Source organism: Myotis myotis, unplaced genomic scaffold (assembly GCF_014108235.1).
Source record: "Myotis myotis isolate mMyoMyo1 unplaced genomic scaffold, mMyoMyo1.p scaffold_m19_p_19, whole genome shotgun sequence".
Taxonomy (NCBI): Eukaryota; Metazoa; Chordata; class Mammalia; order Chiroptera; family Vespertilionidae; genus Myotis; species Myotis myotis.
Window position 1 is genome coordinate 19,887,335 of NW_023416323.1, and position 25,917 is coordinate 19,913,251.

The window sequence follows — 25,917 nt, forward strand, 5'->3', positions numbered from 1 at the left end:
TACATGCATATATTATGATAACAACAAGGTTAATACCTGCATAACCTCACATAATTAGAATTTTTGGGTATGGTGAGAACATTAAAGATGTCTTTTGGCAATTTTAAATCATATAATACAGTATTGTTAACTGTAGTCACCATGCTGAATATTAGATGCCCAGAACTTATTCTGTCTATATAATTGAAAGTTTGTACCCTTTGACCAACATCTCATCTCTCATCCCAACCCTCCACCCCCCAGCCCTGGTAACCATTATTCTGTTTCTATGAGTTTGACTTTTATATATATAAGTGATATATAGTATTTGTCTTTCTCTGTCTTATTTTAACTAACATAATGCCATACAGTTCTGTTTGTGTTCTCACAATGGGAGGATTTCCTTTTTGTGGCTGAATAGTATTCCATTGAGCGTTTTTGTTTATCCATTCATCTGTTGATAGACACTTAGGGACACTTAGGTTGTTTCCATGTCTTGACCATTGTGAATAACGCAGTGAATGTGGGCATATCGATATCTTTTTAAGATAGTGATTTCATTTACTTCAGATATATGTATGGGCAAGTTTCTTAACCTTCAAGCCTGTATCCTCATCTGAAAAGCTGAAGATAATACTAAATACTACTTCAGAAGACTGTTCCTGAGGCTTCAATGGTAAATCTGTGTGTGTGTGTGTGTGTGTGTGTGTGTGTGTGTGTGTGTGTGTGTGTTAATCCTCAGCCTAGGACATTTTTCTATTGATTTTTAGAGTGGAAGGGAGGGGTAGAGAAGAAACATCGATGTGAGAGAGACACATCGATTGATTGCCTCCCACATGCACTCTGACCAGGGCTGTGGATCAAGCCTGCTACTGAGGTATGTGCCCTTGGCTGGAATCAAATTCAGGACCCTTCAGTCTGCAGGCTGACGCTCTATTCACTGAGCCAAACTGTCTAGGGCCTCAGTGGTAAATCTTTAAAGCCAAACTTTAAAGCCTCTATCCCACAAAAACTAAGAACTGTAGCTATGGTTGTTGTTAATTTCATTTCAGCAAAGTGGAAACAGGATCAGAGAGATTCAGTGATCGCCTAGAGTCACACAGGGAATTGGTGGGAGAGCCAAGTCTAGAACCTAGGTTTTCTAATTTTCAACCTGCATCCCCATTACCTCTGTCTCATGGGAGGGGATGGGGCACCTCGTCCTTCCCCCTCCAGGAAATGGAGGGGCCCCTATGAGGTTGCAGAGTATGTCAGCTGTGAAAGCCCCCACAGGACTCAAGTCAGTTAATTTGGAATTAGCAAATTAGTACTCATCATCAGGAGAAATAATTCCTAGAAAGGGCCTAATACAATGCCTGGCACACAGTAAGTGCTTAATAAATGGCAGCGGGTATTACTTGGATATGTAATCCAGGTAATCCAGCCATGCTGAACTAGAGAGGGAAGTACAAGTGTAGTACTCTTTGCAGATATAGCAGAAAGGGGCATTTGAAAGGATTGCAGAGCACTCGTTCCATTTGGATTTATTGGGTCTGTGATCGGCCAGAAATTCCTTGTCCCTGCAGATATTTCTGGAGAAATGGCCTGTGCCCACATGGAATTTGGGAATCAGATGGGAAATACCAATTATAAAATTATGTAATTACTTTTGTCATAAGCATTGTGAAGAATTGCAAGAATCTTGTGCAACAAATATTTGAGTAAAAGGAGTTTGAGCGGATGGCTTGACAAGGAGGTTTGATACACCTAAACTGATAAGAATTAGACAGCTGCCTTCCCACCTTCAGTTATATTCAAAACAGTGTGTGCAAATACTCCTATTTTTATGAGTATATCGACTTTCCACTTAATGTTGTGTCCTTATTTAATTTCCTCTCAAATGTGTTTGGCCTTTTTTGTTTTACACCTCAAATCCCTTTTACCTGCATCAGGGTTACTCTCCTTATTGTCTCTAACTACTTCTTCTTCTTTAGTGCTTCGACTTCTTTTTATCAAACACATAATTTTCAGTTCATGCATGGAATTTGAACAGCACCATTTCTAAGCCCTCTAGCCTCAGTGTATTTTTGTGTTCTCAATACAGTAAGAACAGTTACCTTTTGCCTCTAATCAGTACATAGACAATCATTTAAAACACATCATCAGCCCTGGCCAGATAGTTCAGTTGGCAAGCACATCGTCCCGGCATGCCAAGATTGTGGGTTTGATCCCATGTCAGGTCACATCAGAAACAACCAATGAATGCATAAATAAGTAGAATAACAAATCGCTCTCTCCCTCTCCTTTTCTCTCTAAAATAAAGAAATAAAATATTTTAAAAATAAAACATCATCATAGGGTTAAACTACCTGAAGATATTTTTATCTTCCTTCAAATAAATTCAGTACATTTTTATTTTTAAGAAAGCAGTCTTCAGTTCTCTCTGTTTCATACTCTAGTGGCACCTAGATTTGTATATTGCATCATAATACCAGAGGGTTAGTAACAGCATCTTGAACTCAAGGAATGAAGGAACTGTGTGTATAATCTAAGGTTCTTATTACTGATCCTTAGCATTTAATTAGGTCTTCGTAAATCTAAAGCACTCCTAGTCATTTTTATGAGTTTCTTCTCCTAACTTCCCTGCGAGATGTCAACTTTATTACCCACATTCTATCTTCATATTATCAGGAGGTCAGGCAGGCTTTAAATTTCTTTTTTTCCTCTTTGTAATTAAGATTCCTTTTTCTTGATCATGTATTTAACTTTAACTTGTATCTGCGGAAAGGACTGCTCAGGTCAGATGTGACCCTCCCCCGACACCCAGAGGAAAGCAATTACTGAACCCAGCCACGTTCTGGAAGAGCCTTAAAGCAATTGTGATTATCAAAGCCAATGAGTGCCCAGCCCCTAGGGAATTAGATGGAAATGAATTAATGCAACAGAAACCACAAAGTATATAAAAATCAGACAGCTAATTGAAGAAAAACCGTGTATACTCTTTTTACCCCTTTTGGTTTAGTGTTTATGGGAATTACTTGTGGCTTTCTGCAAAATGTGTTTGCTGACGTTTTGCTGTGCTTACTGATGTAGGGAGCCAGCAAGGGAGAAAGTGGCTCCGGGGTGCACCATTAACGCTGGTAATCTAAAAATCTAGAAAGGTTTTACTGACCTGGTGGATAGGCTTCTTTTCATTGTCATTTGTCCTGCTAAAGCATTTATTTTTCCCTACTCATTGCCACCTTTCTCTTCTGACCCTCCTGATCAGGTTAGTTATACAGGTTCTTGCCTTAGATCAAGCTGGGAGTAGTTGGGAGGTAATGAGGAGTAGCCTGAATAGATCTGGCAGGTACTCTGAAGCATTAATAACTTGAACTTGTACATCCCCAGCATGATTAATGTGCACATGAGCCATGGTCAACCCACTGTGGTCTTGTGACTGGACTGGAATGCGCAGTTTTAAAAAAACAAAGAATAATTAGAGATTAAGAAGAATTCCTGTTGGAGTTTTTTTTAATTAGACTCTTTGGGGCTTTGTCCATTTTTGGAATCCCTTACAGTGGAATTCCTGTGGAGAGATTAAGAATATCTTAAACCTTGTTATCTGGCATCCTTTTCATCAAAACTCAATTAACCAGATGGCATTTCTAAAAACCTGTGTGTGCTTTTTCTTAGATTTACAAAGACCTAATTAAATGCGAAGGTTGTCACACCTTCCTCAGACTTCACCTGGGCACTGCCTGCTGCCGCCTCAGTCAGTTGCTTTCCAGCCCTCATCTTGAGTTCAGCTGAACACACACATTTGTCCTCACAATAACCTTCTAGCCCAGCCGTGGCCAAACTACGGCCCGCGGGCCGGATCTGGCCAGTTTGAAATGAATAAAACGATTGAAAAAAAAAGACCGTACCCTTTTATGTAATGATGTTTACTTTGAATTTATATTAGTTCACACAAACACTCTATCCATGCTTTTGTTCCGGCCCTCTGGTCCAGTTTAAGAACCCATTGTGGCCCTCGAGTCAAAAAGTTTGCCCACCCCTGCTCTAGCCCAAGCATGCCAAACTCAAAGGCTAACACTTGCCAAATAAGGTTTAAGTTTATGTGGGCCACAGAAAAACAAAAGCTTCAATTTTCAAAGAAACGTATATTTATTTTGATAGAGACATGCTAAATAAAAAGAGTTAAATGAGTAATCGTTAACATAATAGAACATTTTAATAAAAATTAATATTTTTTCTTGAACATTAACATACCAGGCACTGAATAACAGCACAAATTAATAAGCATAATGTAAATAAACCTATTTTTCTTGTTCTCCGAAAGCAAAGTATTTCCTGTTGCACACACCAAACAAATCAGTCCAAGACTATGACATGGCAATAGACTGCTGAAGTATTTGCTGCTAGTATTATTGGAGAGAAATGGTGTGCCTGTGTGTAAGGCGTGTAAGGGAAATGAATGCAACACCATTATAGTAATCAGCCATTAGTGAACGTTGTAATTCATTATTAATAACTAGAGGCCCAGTGCATGAATTCATGCACCAGTGGGGCCCCTCAGCCTGGCCTGCGCTTTCTCAAAATCTGGGACCCCTTGGGGGAGGTTGGACTACCAGGATTGGGCCGAAACCAGCAGTCTGACATCCCATGAGGGATGTAGTAGTGTGTGAAGTGGCAGGTGGCCAGGGAGGAGCCCAAGCCCGGCTGGGCGCTGCGCCACTCCCGCTCATCCTGGCCCCACTGCACCTGCTGCCGCCACCCAGTAGTGCTGCCGCAGAAGCAGGAGAGGCTCATGCCACCGCAGCTGTGCTCCCCAGTCATGAGCCTGGTGTCTGGCACCCAAGGGTCAGCTGAGCAGTGCTCCTGCTATGGGAGTACACTGACCACCGGGGGGCAGCTCTAGTGATGTTGAGCATCTGCCCCCTGGTGTCAGTGCGTGTCATAGCAACCGGTCATTCAATTGCTTAGGCTTTTATATGTATATAGACTAGAGGCCCGATGCACGAAATTCGTGCATGAGTAGGGTCCCTAGGCTTGGCCAGCGATCAGGCCAATCTGTGGGGCGACCGGCGGGGCGATTGGGGTGGCCCTGTTGGCACCTGCCTTGGCCAGCCTAGCGCTGCTTGCTCACTGACCCCGCCCCCTGCTGCCACTAGCCAGCTGGCCCCTCCCCCCAATCACCTGGGCAGGGCGATTGAGGGGTGGTTGGGGGGTGGCCCGCTTGCCAGCCAGCCCCACCCCCTGCTGCTACCATTGGTCGCCTCCCTCTACGGGGCAACCAGCAGAGCAATTGGCTGGCCTGGGGCCTGTGGGCTGCAGGCAGCTCTTGTATTGAGCATCTGCCCCTTGGTGGTCAGTGCACATCATAGTGACTGGTTGTTCTACCAATCATTCTGCCTTTCAGTCGTTTTGCATATTAGGTTTTTATTACATAGGATTATGTATAACAGGGTATTGTAAAAATTAAGTTATGAAGTTTTTATTAAAATGTTTCTTACATTATATTGGCTGGGCCATAAAAATATTCATTGTGGGCCATATGCGACTGCAGGCTGCAAGTTTGACATGCTTGCTCTAGCCCCAATCCTCATCACTCCTTACCTAGACTCTTGCCTATTTCCAGGCTCTCCCTTCTGCAGGAAAATCGTGATCTTTCGCAAGAACCAAGTTAGCATGTCAGTTCTATAAACCTACAAAGGCTTTCTATTGTCTACAAAATTCAATTCAAACTCCCCCCAAGGGGCCGACTCAAAGATGTTTTCAAGGTAACCCCAGGCTGCCTTCAGCACTAACCCATTGCTACACGCTTTGGCTTTAGTTTGCATACCAGATTTGCCATATTAGTTGTCCAATATCAGCCTTTCCTATTACTCTTCCCTTCATTTACAATGCTCCTTCAACCTGTAGTAACCCTCTGCCTCAGCTCAGCCTGCCTAAGTCTTCCCATTGTCCTAGTTTAACTCTAAGGCTCATTCTTTGATGAAGTCTTTCTGATCTGTCCTTCAGAATTTCTCTTCTCACCCCACCTCAGTGCTCCCACAGCACCTCATTTATACCAACATTATCACAGTAATCTTTTCTCCTTTATGACGTGTACTTTAGATATTTGCAAAAGCCTCTCTACTTCATGTAAGTTTCAGGATTCAGGAAATTTTTCTCATTTAGTTTTATGTTGTTTTCATTCCAGAGCTTTATGGGAGATAAATTAAATTAAAATGGCAGCGTTAATTAGCATTACATAACAATGACTCTCAGACACTGCAGGGCCCTGCATAATTTATGCCTATTATAATTTTACTAAATTGGATGTTTTTCTTTTCTTTTAATGTTTTTATTTTTTTTTTTTACTTTTTTATTTTTAAATCTTTTATTGTTGAGAGTATTACAGATGCCCCTCTTTTTTCCCCCCCACTGTCCCCCTCCACCAAGTTCCTGCCCCTGCCCCACCTCAGGCCTTGGCACCCTATTGTCCCTGTCTATAGGTAATGCATATATGCGTATAAGATCTTTATTTAATCTTTTCCCACTCCTTCAGCCCCCTTCCCTCTGAGAATCATCACTCTATTGCCATTACCTCTGATTCTACTTATTCACTAGTTTATGCTGTTCATTCAATTTCGTATTCATTTATTTTTTTCAGATTCAATTATTGATAGATATGTATCTTTGCCATTTTGTTGTTTATATTTTTTTCTTTTTCTTCTTTCTCTTTTTAAAGAATACTCTTTAACATTTCATGTAATACTGGTTTGGTGGTGATGAACTCCTTGAGCTTTTTCTAGTCTGCGCAGCTCTTTTTCTGACCTTCAATTCTAAATGATAGCTTTGCTGGGTAGAGTAATCTTGGTTGCAGGTCCTTACTATTCATCACTTTGAATATTTCTTGCCACTTCCTTCTGGCCTGCAAAGTTTCTGTTGAGAAATCAGCTAACAGTCATATGGGCACTCCCTTGTAGGTAACTAACTGCTTTTCTCTTGCTGCTTTTAAGATTCTCTCTTTGTTTTTAACCCTTGGCATTTTAATAATGATGTGTCTTGGCATGGTCCTAATAGAATTCCTCTTGTGTGGGACTCTCTGTGCTTCCTGGAGTTGTAAGTCTGTTTCTTTCACCAGGTAGGGAAAGATTCCTATCATTATTTCTTCAAATAGGTTTTCAGTTTCTTGTACTCTCTCTTCTTCTGGCACCCCATAATGCAAATGTTGGTGTGCTTAAAGTTGTCCCAGAGGCTCCTTACACTATCTTCATATTTTTGGATTCTTTTTTTTCCTGCTCTTCTGATTGGATGTTTTTTGCTTCTTCATATTTCAAATTGTTGATTTGATTCTGGGATTCCTCTACTGTTGAATCCCTGTAAATTAGTCTTTATTTCAGTTAGTGTATGCTTAATTTCTGACTGGTCCTTTACCATGTCCTGGCATTCTCACTAAGATACTTGAAAGTCTCACTAAGTCTCTTAAAGCTCTCATGAAGATCCTTGAGTAATCTTATAGCCATGATTTTGAACTCTGTATCCATTAGTTTGATTTCTTCCATTTCTTTCATTTGTGACATGCTTTTTTGTCTCTGCATTTTGGCTGATTCCCTGTGTTTGTGTCCATATATTGGGTAGAGCTGCTGTGTCTTCTGGAATTGGTAGTTTGGGCTTGTGTAGTAGGTGTCCTATAGGGCTTAGTGGCTCAATCTCACCAGTCATCTGAGCTGGGCACTCTAGGTGTGTCCCTTTGTGGGCTGTGTGCACAGTCTTATTGTAATTGAGGCTTGATTATTGTTGGTGTCACTGGGAAGAATTGTTCTCCAGGAAAATTGGCTGTGAGGACCAGCTGTGACTACAGTGGGAGAGCTGCTGTGCAGGAAAAACCCTATGGGGCAGGACTTGTGTCAGTAGGGCTCTGGTGCTCACTGAGTCTGCCCCTTGAGTGTTTCACTTGTGGATGTGTACAGTTGTAGTCTGATATGATTACAACTATCCACCAGGTGCACTGGCTCTTGGGTCTCCAGGAAGGTGCAAATTCAGCCACTGCCTGGGGCCACCTGGCAGGAGTGACAGAGAGATATGCAAATTACTCCTATTTGTCTTGGGTTTGGAAGTGCCAAGGTGAGGCCCATCTGTGAAGGGAGGCACACTGGTGCTGGTGCCTGGTCTTGGGCCTTTTATTGATAGATTTGGGGCATGCTGCAGCTTGCTTGAGAGATTTTAGCAAAGTCTGAAGCCTGAGCCAGGACAGGCCATTCATATGGAAAAGCTGCTGTAAACAGATTGGGTGGGGCTACAAATTGGATGAGGGGGGTCTTTGGGAATTACCAGGGCAGAGAAAACAGTGTGCTCCAGTTTGCTGGGGACTCAGATATGGTTGCCATTCAGCCCTGGGACAAGGGAGGTCTCGGCATAGGAACAATGACCCCTGAGAGTACCTCTGTCTAGTAGAAAGCTGCCCAAGTATTCCTGCCCCGATGCCAGGCAAACCAGTTCCTCCCCATATGTGTCTGGATCCCCCAATGCCTCCTGGTACTGGAACTCAGTGGAAGCGAGTCCAAGTAAGTTCATGCCCAGCCCTTTAAGAGGGACACCTGGGTCTCTGACAGCCTCTGTATCCCTTAGCCATGATCCCCACTGGTTTTTACAGCCTGAAGTTACAGTGACTTCTCTTCCCAACTCTGGGACCCTGAATTGGGTTGGGGGAGGTCAGGTGTGGGTCTGGGACACCTTGCTTTTCACGGCAGCCTCCACAGAGACAATCTTCCTCCTGATTAAAAAAAACGGCCCACATGGGTGCCAGATCAGCCCATTCTGTGCCTCTGCCCTTCCTACCATTCTCAATGTGCTTTCTTCTTTACTTCTGTAGTGGTAGGACTTCCATTCAACCAGCTTTCAGGTTGTTTTGAATGATGGTTGTTCTGTATTTTAGTTGTAATTTTGATGTGGTTGTGGGAGGTGCCAAGTACTGCGTTTACCTACACTCCCATTTTGATTCCTCCAAGGTCTGTTTTTCTAAATTGGATGTTTTTCACGGTTCATAATCATCCACAAACTCAACAAGTATTTGTTGAACATTTACCATGTTCTACATTCTGGTGTGGACACACTAGAGAAAAAGTCCAATGGTCTGTGTTCTTATGGAACTTATATTCCATTGGAAGGAGATCAATAATTAAAAATACAAACAAGCCCTGGATGGATTATTTCAGTGGTTGGAGCATTGGCCTGGGCATTGAAGGGTCATCGGTTTAGGTCAAGGGCATATACCTGGGTTGCACATTGGGTCCCTGATCAGTCCAGCCTATGCAGGAGGCAACCAGTTGTTCTTTCTCTTTCTCTTTTTCTTTCTCTCTCCCCTCCCCTCCCCTCCCCTCCCTCCTTCTCTCCCTCACACTCCCTTGCTTTCACTCTCTAAACATCAATGGAAAAGATATCCTCGGGTGAGGATTAACAAAAAACAAGTAAATTATTTTAGATAGTGAAATGTGCCATGAAGAAAACAAACAGCATTTATGGTAAGAGAGGCTATTTTAGATGGGGTAACCAGAGAAGCTTCTCTGAGTTAAGTGCATAACATTTGAACAGACCTAAATATTGAGAAAGATGCAGCCAGGCCGTGACAGTAACACTGAGGTGAAACAGAAAATGGGCCTCAAGGCACAGATGGACTTGGTATCTTTACGGAAAGGAAAGAAAGTCCAGGTTGTTGGAGGATAAAGTACTAATGGCAGAAGATTGTGAGGTGAAGTGGGAGAGGTCATGCAGTGAAGGTAAGAAGTCTGGATTGAAAGGTCTGTGTACTGTGTTTTGAAACAGCATCTGTAACAAAGCCATGTGGTTATGTTATATACAAAAATTGACTATGTTTAGTTTTATGGTTACTCCAAATCAAAAAGAGAGTGTTTTGCATTGAGAAAAAAAATAGAATCCTAAGTTCACTGTTAAGTAGATTTAAGGAATGCCAGCACATCCATTTTTTTCATGACTTTTCTTGTAAGCACAACTGTGGCAATTGCTTAATCAAACCTTTGGAATCTATCAGCCATCCTCCACACCATTTTGCTCAGTTTTTCTAATATTTCTCATTCTTCTCTTCTGCATACCCTCCAGCCATTGAACAGTCACTTGCTGAAACTTGTCTTCTGCTGTCATAATAACTGAGTTCTGCATGAATGGTTTGATTAGCTTTCCTGGCAATCTGATCCTTTCAGTACACTTATTCAGAAGAACCTATGCTTTTGAGAGACTTAATCATGGTATGTGGGAGTGTAATAGAATAATTGAATCCCCAGACTCTAGAGCTTAAAGAAAAGGAAATTCGAGAAATTACATCATGGAGCACCCATTTCATGCCAGGAATTTTGCTGGGCATTTTTTGTGGGCTATCCCATTCCGTCTTTATAAACCTGTGAGCTTATTATCAGCTCCACTTTTTAAATGTAACAACAGGCTCAAAGGGATAAACTTGTCCAAGTAGTAAGGTTCTTAGTTGTTTGCCTAATCACATCTCTGAGTGTAACAGTGGGATATTATAACCCACCCCACCATTATTTTGACATGATTTCTGTAAATGCTGACTCTAATACATAGTTTGTAGATAAACAGCATGTTTGTGTGTAAGAATCTTAGGAACTGCCCTAGCCAGTTTTGCTTGGTGGTTAGAGCATCAGCCCTCGGACTGAAGGGTTGCAGGTTCGATTCAGGTCAAAGGCACGTACCTCTGTTGCAGGTTCCATCCCTGGCCCTGTTTGGGACATGTGCGGGAGGCAACCAGTTGATGTGTCTCTCTCACATCCATGTTTCTCTCTCTCTGACTCTCTTTCTAAAAATCAATAGAAAAAAATATCCTCTGGTGAGGATTAACAACAACAAAAAAGGAATTCTAGGAACTAACTTCAGAAGATACAGACTCTGACCTTGAGTCATTCCAATTTCAGGACATTTACTGACCTTGACATAAAACCAGGATGACACAAACTATGAATCATATCAGAGTGTCACTTGACCAGTTTCAAGATCCTATCTGAATAGACTGCTGGGCTGCACGTAGAGAATTTTTCAAACCCCTCCCTTTGATCTATTTGTTCTGCTTTCCCTCTCCTTATAAAAACCTCTGCCTGCACTGAGAGGTTGAGATGGGCTTTGTGACAATAGTCCTCCATTTCCTCAGGTGACCGGCACTGGAATGAAACCTCTTTCCTTTTTTCACCAGCATCTGTCTAACAAGTTTGGTTTTTGTAGCAGCAGGCAGCCAAACTTGGGTTCCAGTTACAACAGTATTTCTAATTACTTGAGTGAGTATGTGTGTATTCCCATTGCATCTGAGATCCTTCATGTCTCCTGCCTGTTCCATCGCTTCTTAAGTGGGAAGAGTTAAATCATCCACTTTTTCCATGTTGTCTTGTTCTTGTCAGAATGGGGCCTAGGAGTCTTGAGAAAATATTATAGATATTTTAATAAGCTATAACCTATATAATAATTATTATTATTTTGGCATAGATGACAAGGGAGGGAGAAGTAAGACCCCAATAGGCCTTGAGCACATGCAGTACTTATAGATCTTCTGGGGTGGGGAATGTGTTTTGTTATATGAAGGAAATTTTTACCCCTTATTTAAAAAATATATATATATATAGTGTTAATAAAATACTAATATTTAACCATGCTGCAAGTGTGCTATTTTGTTTATTTATTTATTTTAATCTTTATTGTCATTGTCAAGAGTATTATAGCTATCCCCCTTGCCCCCCTATTACTCCCCCACACCCATCCAGCTGATTCCCATCCTGCCCCATCCCAGGCCTCCACCACCCTATTGTCTGTGTCCATAGGTAACATCTTTGGTTAATCTCTTCCCACCCCTCTTCCCTGCTTCCTTCTGAGATTCCTCAGTCTGTTCCATGTTTATATGCCTCTGATTCTTTATTCAACATTTCATGTAATACTGGTTTGGTGGTGATGAACTCCTTGAGCTTTTTCTTGTCTGTGAAGCTCTTTTTCTCACCTCAATTCTAAATGATAGTTTTGCTGAGTAGAGTAATCTTGGTTATATTCATCACTTTGAATATTGCTATTCATCATTTTGAATATTTCTTGCCACTCCCTTCTGGCCTGCAAAGTTTCTGTTGAGAAATCAGCTGACAGTCGTATGGGCACTCCCTTGTAGGTAAAAAACTGCTTTTCTCTTGCTGTTTTTAAGATCATCTCTTTGTCTTTAACCTTTGGCATTTTAATTATGATATATCTTAGTGTGGGCCTCTTTGGGTTCTTCTTGTGTGGGACTCTCTGTGCTTCCTGGATTTGTAAGTCTATTTCTTTCACCAGATAGGGGAACTTTTCTGTCATTACTTCTTCAAATAGGTTTTCAATTTCTTGCTCTCTCTCTCTTCTAATTTCTGGCACCCCCATAATGCTAATGTTGGTACACTTGAAGTTGTCCCAGAGGCTCCTTACACTATCTTCATTTTTTTAAAAATTTTTTGTTTGTTTTGTTAATCCTCACTCAAGGATATTTTTCCATTGATCATTTAGAGAGAGTTGAAGAAAGAGAAAGACAGAGAGAAACATCGATGTGAGAGAAACACATCAATTGGTTGCCTCCTGCATGCACCCTGACCAGGGCACTGGAGGAGCCTGCAACCAAGGTATGTGCCCTTGACTGGAATCAAACCTGGAACCTTTTGATCTTCAGGCTGACGCTCTATTCACTGAGCCAAACTGGCAAGGGCTCTTCATATTTTTTTATTCTTTTTTCTTTCTGCTCTTCTGATTGGGTGTTTTTTGCTTCCTCATATTCCAAATCATTGATTTGATTCTCAGAATCCTCTACTTTATTGTTGCAACCTTGTAAATTATTCTTTATTTCAGTTAGTGTGTTTAATTTCTGACTGGTCCTTTTCCATGTCTTTGGCATTCTTACTAAGATACTTGAAAGTCTCACTAAATCCCTTGATGCTCTTATATAGATCCTTGAGTAACCTTATAACCATGGTTTGAACTCTGTATCTAGTAGTTTGCTTGCTTCCATTTCTTTCACTTGTGACATATTTCTTTGTCTCCGCATTTTGGCTACTTCCCTATGCTTTGTTTCTATGTATTAAGTAGAGCTATGTCTCATGGAATTGGTAGAGTGGCCTTATGTAGTAGGTGTCCTGTAGGACTCAGTGGCAACCAATTGATGTGTCTCAACCTCCCCAGTCATCTGAGCTGGGCACTCTAGGTGCACCCATAAGTGGGCTGTGTGCACAGTCTTATAATTGAGCCTTGATTGTTGTTGCTGTCACTTGAAGGAATTGACCTCCAGGCAAATTGGCTGTGAGGACCAGTTGTGACTATAGTGGGAGAGCTGCTGTGCAGGAAAAACCCCTATAGAGTAGACCTTGCTTCAGTGGGGCTTTGGTGCTCATTGAGTCTGCCCCTTGAGTGTGTAGCTTTGGATGTGTACAGTTGTAATCTGCTATGGTCTGAAGCTGTCCACCAGGTGCACTGGCTCTTTTTGGTCTCTAGGGAGGTGCAAAATCAGCCACTGCCTGAGGTCACCTTGCTAAAGCTACAGAGAAATCTGAAGAAGGATGCTATTTCTATTGGGCTAGGAAGTGCCCAGGTGAGGCCCAGCTGTGAAGCAGGGCAGGCTGGTGCTAGTGCCGGGTTTTGGGCCTTTTATTGATAGGTTTGGTGCATGCTGACATCAGTTGCAGCTTGTTTGAGAGATTTTAGGAAGTCTAAAGTCTGAGCCAGGATAGGCCATTCATATGGAAAAGCTGCTACAAACAGCTTGGGTGGGGCAGGGTCTCAGGGAATCACCAGGGTGGAACAAACAGTGTGAGCCACTCTGATGGAGACTCAGATATGGCCCCTGTCAGTTAACTCTGTGGCAGGGGAGGTCCCAGCACAGGAACAATGACCCCTGCATCTGTGAGAAAGCTGTACATGAGTTCCTGCCCCATGCCAGACAATCTAGGTCCTCCCCATATGTGTCTGGGTCCCTCAAAGCTTCCCAGCATAGGAGCTCAGAGGAACGGAGTCCGAGTAAGTTCATGCTCCGGTTCTTTAGAAGAAACACCTGGGTCTCTAGCAGCCTCTGTGTTACTCAGCTATAATCCCCACTGGTGTTTACAGCTTGTAGTTATGGGAACTTCTCTTCCTAGCTGTGGAACCATGGGCTCAAGGTCTGGTGTGAGACTGGGACCCCTTGCTCTTCACAGGCAGTCTCCGCAGAGACGATCTTCCTCCTGATGAAAAAAACAGCCAATGTGGGTGTCCAACCAGCCTGTTTCGCAACTCTGCCCCTCCTACCAGTCTCAGTGTCCTTTCTTCTTTACTTCTCTAGTGGTAGGACTTCCATTCAGCCAGCTTTTGGGTGGTTCTAAATGATGGTTCTTCTGTATTTTAGTTGTAATTTTGATGTGGTTGTGGGAGGCGGCATGTTCCTACACCAACATCTTGGTTCTCTCCAACTATGCTATTTCATTTTTTTTATTTATGTATTTTTATTTTATTTTATTTATTTATTTATTTATTTATTTATTTATTTATTTATTTATTTTATTTATTTTATTTTATTTTATTTTATTTTATTTTATTTTATTTTATTTTATTTTATTTTTTAAGCCTCACCAGAGGATATTTTTCTATTAATTTTTTTAGAGAGAGTGGAAGAGAGAGAAAAAGACAGAGAGAAATATCAATGTGAGAGAAACACATTGATTAGTTGCCTCCTGCATGCGCCCCAACCAGGGCCTGGGCTGGGGAGAAGCCTGCAACCATAGTACGTGCCCTCGACCAGAATTGACTTAGTACCCTTCATTCCGCAGGCCAATGCTCTATCCACTGAGCCAGCCAGCTGGGGCCAAGTATGCTATCTCTCTATATAAAAGCCTAAGCAACCTTTAAAACTGGTCAACCGAACGACCGGTTAACCGGTTTCTATGACGTGCACTGACCACCAGGGGGAGATGCTCAATGCAGGAGCTGCCCCCTAGTGATCAGTGCGCTCCCATAGCCAACCTCCCACAGCTGGCCAAACTCCTGGCCTCTGATCGGCCTGATCGGGACTGAGTGAGACAGGCCCCAATCAGCCCTCATCCCTGGCCAGGCCGAGGGACCCCACCCATGCACAAATTCATGCACTGGGCCTCTAGTTTTAAATAAAAGATATTAGAAATTGACTTTAGAGTTCTGTGCTTTTGTGTGTGTGGGGTTTTGTTTTGTTTTAATCCTCACCTGAGGATATTTTTTCCATTAATTTTTTGGAGAGAATGGAAGGGAGGGGGAGAGATAGAGAGAAAGAAACATTGATGTGAGAGAGACATATTAATTGGTTGCCTCATGCATGTGCCCCAGCTGGGACCTGGGACTGAGCCTGAAACTAAATTATGTGCCCTTGACCAGAATTGAATCCAAGACACTTCAGTCTGCAGGCAGACACTCTAACTACTGAGCATAGTGGCTAGGGCTAGAGTTCTTTTCTTGCTTTTTCTAGTACATGGAAGAAAATGATTCTCCCTGCCAAATTTGAATGAGTTCTTTCCAAAAAGGCTCTAATTTTTTCCAATGATTAAGAATAATGCCTTACATTTGGAAGAGTGTTTGCGGTTTCCAAAGCACTCCCAGGTAATTGTTATTGAACCTTCACATTGACCTTGTCAGGCAGACAGAGAAGATATTTCTGTCCTTATATTACATAGGAAGAAATTTGAAGCCCAAGAAGTGAAGGGAGGAGGAGTTGGCTAACTTCACACAGCCATGACTAGAACCTAGGCCAGTGATGGCGAACCTATGACACGCGTGTCAGAGGTGACACACGAACTCATTTTTTTGGTTGATTTTTCTTTGTTAAATGGCATTTAAATATATAAAATAAATATCAGAAATATAAATCTTTGTTTTACTATGGTTGCAAATATCAAAAAATGTCTATATGTGACACGGCACCAGAATTAAGTTAGGGTTTTTCAAAATGCTGACACGCCGAGCTCAAAAGGTTCGTCATCACTGACGTAGGCCTTAGCTTTTCTTTCTCGAGCATACTGCCTTTTTGTTTTTGTTTTTGTTAGCCCCAAATTAAGGATAATCATATTTGCATTTGGATCAGTAACAGTGTTGCATACTTCTTTCTCATAGGTCCAGTTTTCTTTTGACTGCCACATATGGACTCCCCAAAATCTCCGAAGGAAACTGTCCTCATTACAGGAGGAGGTGGCTATTTTGGTTTCCGGTCAGTGCATCTGTAAAATATGTCTATGAATTATTTTACTGGTGGTTGCTGATAAAAAAGTATAGCTTTCAACTCTGACATTAATACAGTATATACTTTTACTTGTTTGTATAGTGTTAAGCCAGGAATGAACTATTTTGCCCACTGCTCAGATACTAAAATTGAGAGCTACAGGTATATTCCATGCTAAGAAAAGTTCTTTTATTTTTTTAATTAAATCCTTATTGCTGAAAGTATTACATATGTACCCCTTTCCCCCCCATTGACCCATTTTGGCCCACCCGTGGCTCCCGCCCCAGGCCTTCACCACCCTATTGTCTGTGTCCATGGGTTATGCATATATGCATACAAGTTCCTTGGTTGATCCCTTCCCACCCACCCACCCACCTCTGCCTTCCCTCTGAAATGCCACACTCTGTTCCATGCTTCTATGTCTCTGGATCTATTTTGTTCATCAGTTTATTTTGTTCATTAGATTCTACATATGAGTGAGGTGATGTGATACTTGTCTTTCTCTGACTGATTTCATTTAGCACAATATTCTCTAGGTTCCTTGATGCTGTCTCAAAGGGTAAGAGATCCTTCTTTTTCACTGCTGCATAGTATTATTCCATGGTGTAAATGTACCACAACTTTTTTAAGCACTCATGTACTGATGGGTGCTTGGGCTGTTTCCAGATCTTAGCTATTGTAATTGTACTGCTATGAACATAGGGATGCATACATTCTTTCTGATTGGTGTTTCAGGTCTCCTAGGACATATTCCTGGAAGTGGGATCACTGGGTCAAATGGAAGTTTCATATTTAATTTGAGGAAACTCCATACTGTTTTCCATAATGGTTGTACCAGTCTGCATCCCCACCAATAGTGTACTAGGGTGCCCTTTTGTCCACATTCTCGCCAGCATTGTCCTTTGTTGATTTGTTGATGGTAGCCACTCTGACAGGTGTGAGATGATAGCTGTCATTTTAATTTGCATCTCTCTGATGATCAGTAACTTTGAGCATATTTTCATATGTCTCTTGGCCATCTGTATGTCTGCTTTGGAGAAGTGTCTATTTAGGTCCTTTGCCCATTTTTTAATTGAATTGTTTGTCTTCCTTTTAAGTTGTATGAGTTTCTTATGTATTTTGAATATTAACTCTTTATTAGATATATCATTTCCAGATATGTTCTCCCATGCAGTGGGCTCCCTTCCCTTTTTGTTTTATTGATGGTTTCTTTTGCTGTTCAGAAGCTTTTTATATTCATGTAGTTCCATTTGTTTATTTTCTCCTTAGTTTCCTTTGCCATTGGAGATATATCTATAAACATATTGAAATGAGAGATGTCTGAGATTGTGCTGCCTATGGTTTTTTCTAAGATTTTTATGGTTTCATGACTTACATTTAAGTCTTTTATCCATTTTGAGTTTATTTTTGTGTATGGTGTAAGTTGGTTGTCATTTTTTTTTTTTTTTGCGTATATCTGTTTAATTTTCCCAACACCATTTATTGAAGAGATTGTCTTGACTCCATTGTATGCTCTTGCCTCCTTTCTAAAATATTGAGTGTAATGGCTTGGGTCAATTTCTGGGTTCTCTGTTCTGTTCCATTGATCTATATGCCTGTTTTTGTGCCAGTACTAGGCTATTTAGATTACAGTGGCTTTGTAGTATAAATTGATATCTGGTAATATGATCCCTCCAACTTTGTTCTTTTCTCAAGATTGCTATGGCTATTTCGGTCTTTTTTGGTTTCATATACAGTTTTGGAGTATTTGTTCTAGATCTGTGAAATGTGCTCTTGGTAGTTTAATAGGGATTGCATTGAATCTGTAAATTACTTTGAGTAGTATGGACATTTTAGTGATGTTAATTCTACCAGTCCATGAACACAGTATATTCTTCCATTGTTTATATTTTCCTCTATCTCTTTTTTTAATGTCTTATAGTTTTCTGAGTACAAGTTTGTTTCTACGTATCTTAATTTTTTTTGTTGCGGTGGTAAATGGGATTGTTTGTTTAGTTTCTTTTTCTGAGAATTCATTATTGGTGTATTAAAATGCCGTTGATTTTGGGGTGTTGATTTTGTATCCTGCTACATTGCCAAATTCATTTATTAAATCTAGTAATGTTTTGGTGGAGTCTTTATTTTTTTCTATGTGCAGTATCATGTCATCTTCTAATAATGAGAGTTTTACTTCCTCCTCTTGAATTTGGATGCCTTTTATTTCTTCTTCTTGTCTGATCACTGTGGCTAGGACATCCATTACTATGTTGAATAAGATAGGGAAAGCGGACATCCACGTCTTTTCCTCTTCTTAGGGGAAATGGTTTTAGTTTTTGCCCATTGAGTATGATATTGGTTGTAGGTTTGTCATATATGGCCTTTATTATGTTGAGGTATGATACCTCTATTCCCACTTTGCTAAGAGTTTTTATCAAAAATGAGTGTTGAATTTAGTTGAATGCTTTTTCTGTGTCTGTTGATATGATCATGTGATTTTTGTCTTTCAGTTTGTTTATGTGATGTATTACGTTTATTGATTTGCAAATATTGTGCCAGCTTTGCATCCCTGAAATAAATCCCACTTGGTCATGGTGTATGATCTTTTTAATAAATTACTGGATCTGATTTGCTAGAATTTTGTTGAGGATTTTAGCATCTGTGTTCATCAAGGATATTTGTAATTCTCTTTCTTTGTAGTGTATTTATCTGGTTTTGGAATTAGGATAATGCTGGACTCATAAAAAGAGCTTGGAAGTGTTCTTGGATTTTTTGAAATAGTTTAGGAGTATAGGTGCTAGTTCTGCTTTGGATGTTTGGTAAAACTCTCTGTGAACCCGTCAGGACCCAGGCTTTTGTTTGCTGGGAGTTTTTTGATGATTGCTTCTATTTCATCAGTTGTTATTGGCCTATTCAGGTTTTCTGATTCTTTCTGATTCAGTTTTTGAAGACTGCATTTTTCTAGGAATTTGTCAATTTTATTCACATTGTCCAGCTTGTTGGCATATAGTGGTTCATAGCATTTTTTAAAATCCTTTGCATTTCTGTAGTGTCAGTTGTTAATTACCCATTTCTGTTTCTGATTTTATTTACTTGGATCCTCTCTCTTTGTTTCTTGATGAGTCTGGCTAACAGTTCATCAATTTTGTTTATCTTTTCAAAAAACCAGCTCTTGGTTTCATTGATCTCTTGTATTATTTCTTTGGTCTCTATGTCATTTATTTCTGCTCTAATTTTTGTTATTATCATCTTGTTGTTTTCTTTCTAATTCTTTAAATTGAAGGGTTAAATAGTTTATTATTAACTTTTCTTATTTTTGAGGCTGGTAGTGCTATGAACTTCCCTCTCAGGACTGCTTTCATTGTGTCTGATAGATTTTGGGTTGTTGTGTGTTCATTTTGATTTGTTTTTGGTAAGTTTTTTATTTCTTTCTTGATCTCATTGGTAACACATTCATTGTTTAATAACATGCTATTTAGCTTCCATGTGTTTGAATGTTTTTGAGTGTTTTTACTATATTTGATTTCTAATTTCATTCCATTGTGATCTGAGGAGATGCTTGATATGATTTCAATCTTCTTGAACTTGTAGAAACTTGTTTTGTGTCCTAACATGTGGTCTGTCTTTGAGAATGTTCCATGTACACTTGAGAAGAATGTATATTATGCATATTTGGGGTGAAATGTTCTCTAAATGTCAATTAAACTCATCTGATCCAGTGTGCCATTTAGAATATATGTTTCCTTGTTAATTTTTTGTCTGCAGGATCTATCCAGTTAAGTCAGCGAGTGAAGTGTCAAAGTCCCCTACAATGACTGTATTCCTGTCGATCTCTCCTTTAAAGTCCTCTGGAAGTTCTTTTATATATTTAGGTGCTCCTATATTGGGTGCATATATGTTTACCAGGGTTATATCCACTTGTTGGATTGATCCCTTTAGTATTATGTAGTGACCTTTACTGTCTCTTGTGATGGCCTTCATTTTGAAGTCTATGAGTATTGCCACCCCAGCTTTTTTTTTTTTTATTTCCATTTGTATGAAAAATTTTTTTTCATCCCTTCACTTTCATCTTGTATGAGTCTTTTGTTCTGAGGTGAGTCTCTTGTAGACAGCACATAATTGGGTCATGTTGTTGTATTCATTCAGCTACCCTATGTCTTTTGATTGGAGCATTTAATCCTTTTCATTTAAGATTATTATTGATAGGTACTTATTTATTGCCATTTTAATTTTTTATGCCTATGTTTCTCTGTCTCTCTATTTCTTCTTCTCATTACAGTAGTCCCTTTAGCATTTCTTGCAGTGCTGGTTTAATGGTAATAAAGTCCTTTAGCCTTTTTTTTTTAATCTGGGAAGCTCTTTATTTCACCATCTATTTTGAATAATAGCCTTGTGGGATATAGTAATCTTGGTTTAAGATCCTTGCTTTTCATTACCTTGAATACTTCATGCCATTCCCTTCTGACCTGTAGAATTCTGTTGAGAAATCATTTGACAGCCTTATGGGAGCTCCTTTTAGGCAACAAATTGCTTTTCTCTTGCTGTCTTTAAGATTCTCTCTTTGTCTTTAATTTTTGGCATTTTAATTATGATTTGTTTGGGCCTGGGCCTCTTTGGGGTCTTATTGTTTGGGACTCTCTGTGCCTCCTGAACTTGTGTGACTTTTTGCTTCACAGGTTAGGGAAGTTTTCTACCATTATTTCTTCAAACACCTTCTCTATCCCTTGCTCCCTTTCTTCCCTTTCTGGCATACCTATTATGTGAATATTGTTACATTTCATGTTGTCCCACAGCTCCCTTAAGCCGTCCTACTGTTTTTTTCTTTTTGGTTCTCTGGTTGAGTGATTTTTTTCTACCCAGTCTTCTAATTCACTGACCTAATCCATGGCTTCCCCTACTCTGCTGTGTATTCCTTCCACTGTGTTCTTTGTTAGTGCTGTGTCATTCTTCATACTAACTATATCTTTTCTCATGCTCTTGAGCATCTTTGCCATTATTATTCTTAACTCTATGTCTGAGAAATTTCTTATCTCCATTTCATTTAGCTCTTCTTCTGGAGAATTCTCTCGTTCTTTCATTTGGGGCTTGTTCTTTTGTCTCCCCATTTGGGCTTCCTGTTTGGGTTTGTGTCTGTGTATTAGATAGATTTGCTATGACTCTTAATCTCTAGTGCAGGACAATGTCAGATGCTGTTTGTGACTGGCCCTGAATACCCTGTTTGGAGGTGTCAGTAATCCACAGCTGGTGGCTCTCTCTGCTGGGGCTGGGTCCCTTTGGAAAGGACCAAGATGTGCATCAGAGTCTGCTTTTCATATCCCTTGGCCTGGGATTAGGTCAGGCAAATACTCAAAGCCTCCAGAGACCCACCTCTGCCTGCAATCCCATTGACCCTCAGTCTTGATTAGCCTCAGGCTATTGACCACAACGTGGGGTGAGAGGTCTTCCAATAGGGTGGGGTAAATTCCTTCCCCCCAGGTGAAAACCTCCTGGACAGCAAAGTTCCACTGGAGAAAGATGTCCTCCACAGCGTGAGGGAATGACTCAGCACAGGAAACCAGGGTGGCTGCCCTCCAAGCTCCAACCCCAGAGCCCCCATTCCTGGCTTCTGCTCACACAGCTCCAATCCACTCTGCCAGAGCCCAAGGTGAGTGGCTGCATATGATATTTTGTGCATTGGCCCTTTAAGAGGTGCCTGCATTTCCAGCCATCTCTCTGTGGCAGATAGCAACCAGCTACTTTTCACAGCCAGATGTTATGTGGGCACCTTTCTCAGTTCTAGGGCTCTGGGCTGGGGAGCCCAGCTTGGGGTTTAGACCCCAGAGTTTTCAGTGGGAATCTCCCCACAGCTGAGATAATCCTCCCCCCCCACCCCCACCCTCAGAACTTCAACTGCTGTCTGTGGGAACTAGTCTAGTTCTTTCATGCCTCTGCACTTCCTACCAGTCTCTATGAGGTCTCCACTCTCTGTCCTTGGTTATAAGGTTCTGTCCAGCTAGTCTTCAGTTGGTTTTTCAGGGTGTTTTTTCTGTATTTTACTAGTATTTTTCTGTATTTTTCAGTTTGGTCCTGGGAGAGTGTCAATGTAGCTTCCACTTACTCTGCTGTCAGTTTGGAATCCTCTAACCACTGTCATCCATATATTGTCCATTTTGTCAAGAAAAATTCTTTATAAAGCCATTAAATTGTGGAAGGAAGATATTCACATCACGAAACAATTTTAAATAATGGCAATTCTTGCCTGGCTGGTATTTCTCAGTGGTTGAGTGTCAACTCATGCACCAAAAGGTGGCTGGCTCCATTGTTGGTCAGGGCACATACCTGGGTTTCAGGCTTGATCCCCAGTAGGGGGCACACAGGAGGCAGCTGATCAATGTTTTTCTCTCATCAATGTTTCTATCTCTCTTTCCATTCTCCCTCTCTCTCTAAAAATAAATTTAAAAAAATTTTAATAATAGCAGTTCTTTCAGTTTTCATTTATAAATATTCCCAAGAATGGATGGTAGGTCCTAGAACATGGAGGGGTGGGGGGCAGGGACGTAGCATGTAGATGCCACCAACTCATTATCATTTAAGTAGATGTGAGTATTCTCAATTTTTTAATATTTGTGTAAGACTTGCCCCAGTGAACATGTAAGGTTTGGGATTCAGGTTGAGTCAAGAAGTCTTGGTAAATTATTTTACACACTTTTCCTAGGCATAGCTTAATAAGTGATTTGATCTAATTTTTACTCTTTGTTATTTCAGCCTGGGCTGTGCTCTGAACCAGAAGGGAGTCCATGTGATTCTGTTAGATATCAGCAGCCCTGCTCATACCATTCCAGAAGGAATCAAGTTTATACGCGGAGACATCCGCCACCTCTCTGATGTAGAGAAAGCCTTCCAGGATGTGGACATAACTTGTGTGTTCCATATTGCCTCTTATGGTATGTCAGGGCGGGAACAGCTAAATCGAAAGCTGATCGAAGAAGTCAATGTGGGGGGCACAGACAACATCCTCCAGGCTTGCTGGAGGAGAGGGGTGCCAAGATTAGTTTACACTAGCACTTTCAATGTTGTGTTTGGAGGTCAAGTTATCAAAAATGGAGATGAATCTCTCCCTTACGTACCTCTTCATCTCCATCCTGATCACTACTCTCGGACCAAATCTATTGCAGAGAAGAAAGTGCTAGAAGCCAATGGTACACCCCTGGATAAAAGCAATGGTGTCTTAAGAACTTGTGCTCTGAGGCCAGCTGGCATCTATGGGCCTGGAGAACAAAGGCACCTTCCTAGAATAGTGAGCTATATCGAGAGGGGTCTGTTCAAGTTTGTGTACGGGGATCCCAAGAGCCTGGTTGAATTTGTCCACGTGGATAACTTGGTGCAGGCTCACATTCTGGCCTCAGAGGCCCTGAAAGCTAACAAGGGCTACATTGCCTCTGGGAAGCCCTACTTCATCTCAGATGGCGTACCCGTAAACAACTTTGAGTTCTTCCGGCCTTTGGTTGAGGGCCTGGGCTACTCATTCCCATCCATTCGCCTACCCTTGAACCTCATCTACTGTTTTGCTTTCCTATCAGAGATGGCCTACTTTGTTTTGGGTCAACTCTACAACTTCCAGCCCTTCCTCACCCGCACAGAAGTTAATAAAACTGGCATCACACATTACTTTAGCCTAGAGAAGGCCAAGAAGGAGCTAGGTTATGAGCCTCAGCCATTTGACCTCCAGGAAATAGTAGAATGGTTTAAAGCCCGTGGTCATGGCAGAAGTCCTGGGGGTCATGACTCTGAGTGTCTTATTTGGGTTGGGCTGTTGGTCTTACTCTTGGTTGTAGCGGTTTCTACAGGGCTGTCCTTTGTGGGTTTGTCACTGTGAAGGGTGAGTTAAAAATAAGGAGCTGACCAACTTGCTGAGATGGTTTCACAAAGAAGGAGGACTTCTTAAATATAGATGGATCAGTATAGATACTAGTGCCAAATTTTGGCTCTTCAAATTGCTACTTAAGGATAGATGATTAGATTAAGTTTTAATTTCTTATCTCCTTGTACTAATCCTGATGGGAGAAAAAAGAAGCAGATAAATTTGAAAATTGTTTGTGTGTGTGTGTGTGTCCTACCTCTTTAGATAGAAGCAGTAGTAGTCATTTTGGAGCCATGGAGCTAAACTTAGTTAGATTAGAAATGCCTTACCTGAATTTGTCAGAAGCCAAAAATGTACTTATTTTCATTCCATACACTCTGATTCTACTTAAAAGGGACTAAAACACATGCTGATACAGGAATGACAAACTGCTAACAGGCTTAAGATGTATGAAAAACACCAAGTTGGGCCAGATCCCTACAGACCAATGCTCTGGGGAGATGGTGGGTGTTGTAGGGGAGTCATTAGCTATTCATAGCATATGTTTTGGGAATTAGTCTCTGCCTGTTGTGATATAAGCACGTTACAGCTGTGTGACCATGTGCTAATATTTGATGTTTAAACTAATAGACTTTTATCTTACCTCATAAGATTCTTTTAAGGATTAAATTAGACACAGGATGTAAAGTTCCACTCAACAAAGTTAAGCCATTATTTTTAATATTGTTGCTATACATTCCTTATGAGGGTTTTCTTACTCAGGTATTCTGTTGAAAAGGTGTTGTTGCTACTAATCTTTCTGGAATGCCCTCAGAGTCTGTAACAAATGTGTTTGAACATACTCACTGTTTACGATCTTTTAGTCTCTGAGAACAGGTTGAAGTTTAGGAAACAGCTAAAAATCCAATGATTAAGGAAGATGAGCAAGCTAATGATGCCATTTAAAATTAAAAACAAAGCACAACTGTAAACTAATAGATTGGTTTTCTTACTGGGAAGAATTCTGATTCTCTGAAGGCAATTTCCAATGAGGAATGTTTTGAACAATGGTGGCATTGTCTAGCCACCCATGAGGACTGCCTTGGAAGACACTCAAGTTGCACCATCGCATAGGAACCACAGTGGAAAGAAGACAGAGCATCTTACTTATTCCATAGTTCCAGCTACAGAAAGGACAGTATTAAAATATTATAAAACATTATAGATTGCTGTGGAAAATAATGTTAGAGTTGTCCTGAGAGTATTTGTAGAAGGAGGATGCTAGATAAACAGTTCCTGGATGTTTTAGATAAAGTGTCCAACCTCATACCAGAAGGCCTGCAATTATAAATATTTTATGTGGTCTTAACCAAGTAACTGAAGCCTCTTATGCCTTAGTTCCCTCACTTGGGAAATGGGAATGATGTATGATCATTTATAATCAAGTTTATAACCATCTTTCTGTAAACCCACCTGCCCACCTCATAGGGTTTGTTGTGAACATAAAATAAGATGTGGTGAAAATACTTTTAGTATATAAATTGTAACATAAGTGTGGTAGTAATGGTTGTTTTTGGTGAAATATTTTTGGAGTCTTATAAGATGCTTTTGCTTTTTAGTCCCGGGGTAACTTGCATGAGCACCTACAGAATATCTAACACTCTAGGTGCTATGAAGCAGGTTCCTCTGCCCTTCATAGTCTTACAGTCTGGTAATGACATGGTGTATCCATATGAGAAGGTCACTGATAGACCAGATAAGTACAGTAAAACATTTGTTCATTGCCATTGAGAGGTATCACAGACTTTCAAAGCATGTTTTTAATGAAGTCTTTCAAAAGATTGATAGATACTTCTCAGTTTTCTCAAGCCAACTATATGGAGCATAGTGGGGTTTCGCTTGTTTTTAAAATGTTTTTGTTTTTGTTCCCACACTCAATAAATCTAAATGAAATTCA

At 40.7% G+C, this 25,917-nt stretch overlaps 1 protein-coding gene across 2 annotated transcripts; it reads left to right on the forward strand.

The window, feature by feature from the left end:
- The first annotated feature begins 575 nt into the window (after window positions 1-575).
- On the forward strand, window positions 576-25,917 carry SDR42E1 (short chain dehydrogenase/reductase family 42E, member 1). 2 transcript variants are annotated; one of them, XM_036346897.1, is made up of 3 exons: window positions 576-655; window positions 16,060-16,153; window positions 22,886-25,917. In XM_036346897.1, the coding sequence occupies exons 2-3, from the start codon at window positions 16,086-16,088 to the stop codon at window positions 23,994-23,996; spliced, it is 1,179 nt and encodes a 392-aa protein (XP_036202790.1). In that variant the 5' UTR covers window positions 576-655; window positions 16,060-16,085; the 3' UTR covers window positions 23,997-25,917. The 2 variants fall into 2 exon arrangements, with proteins under 2 accessions (XP_036202790.1, XP_036202788.1); XM_036346895.1 differs by lacking the exon at window positions 576-655 and adding an exon at window positions 11,084-11,231.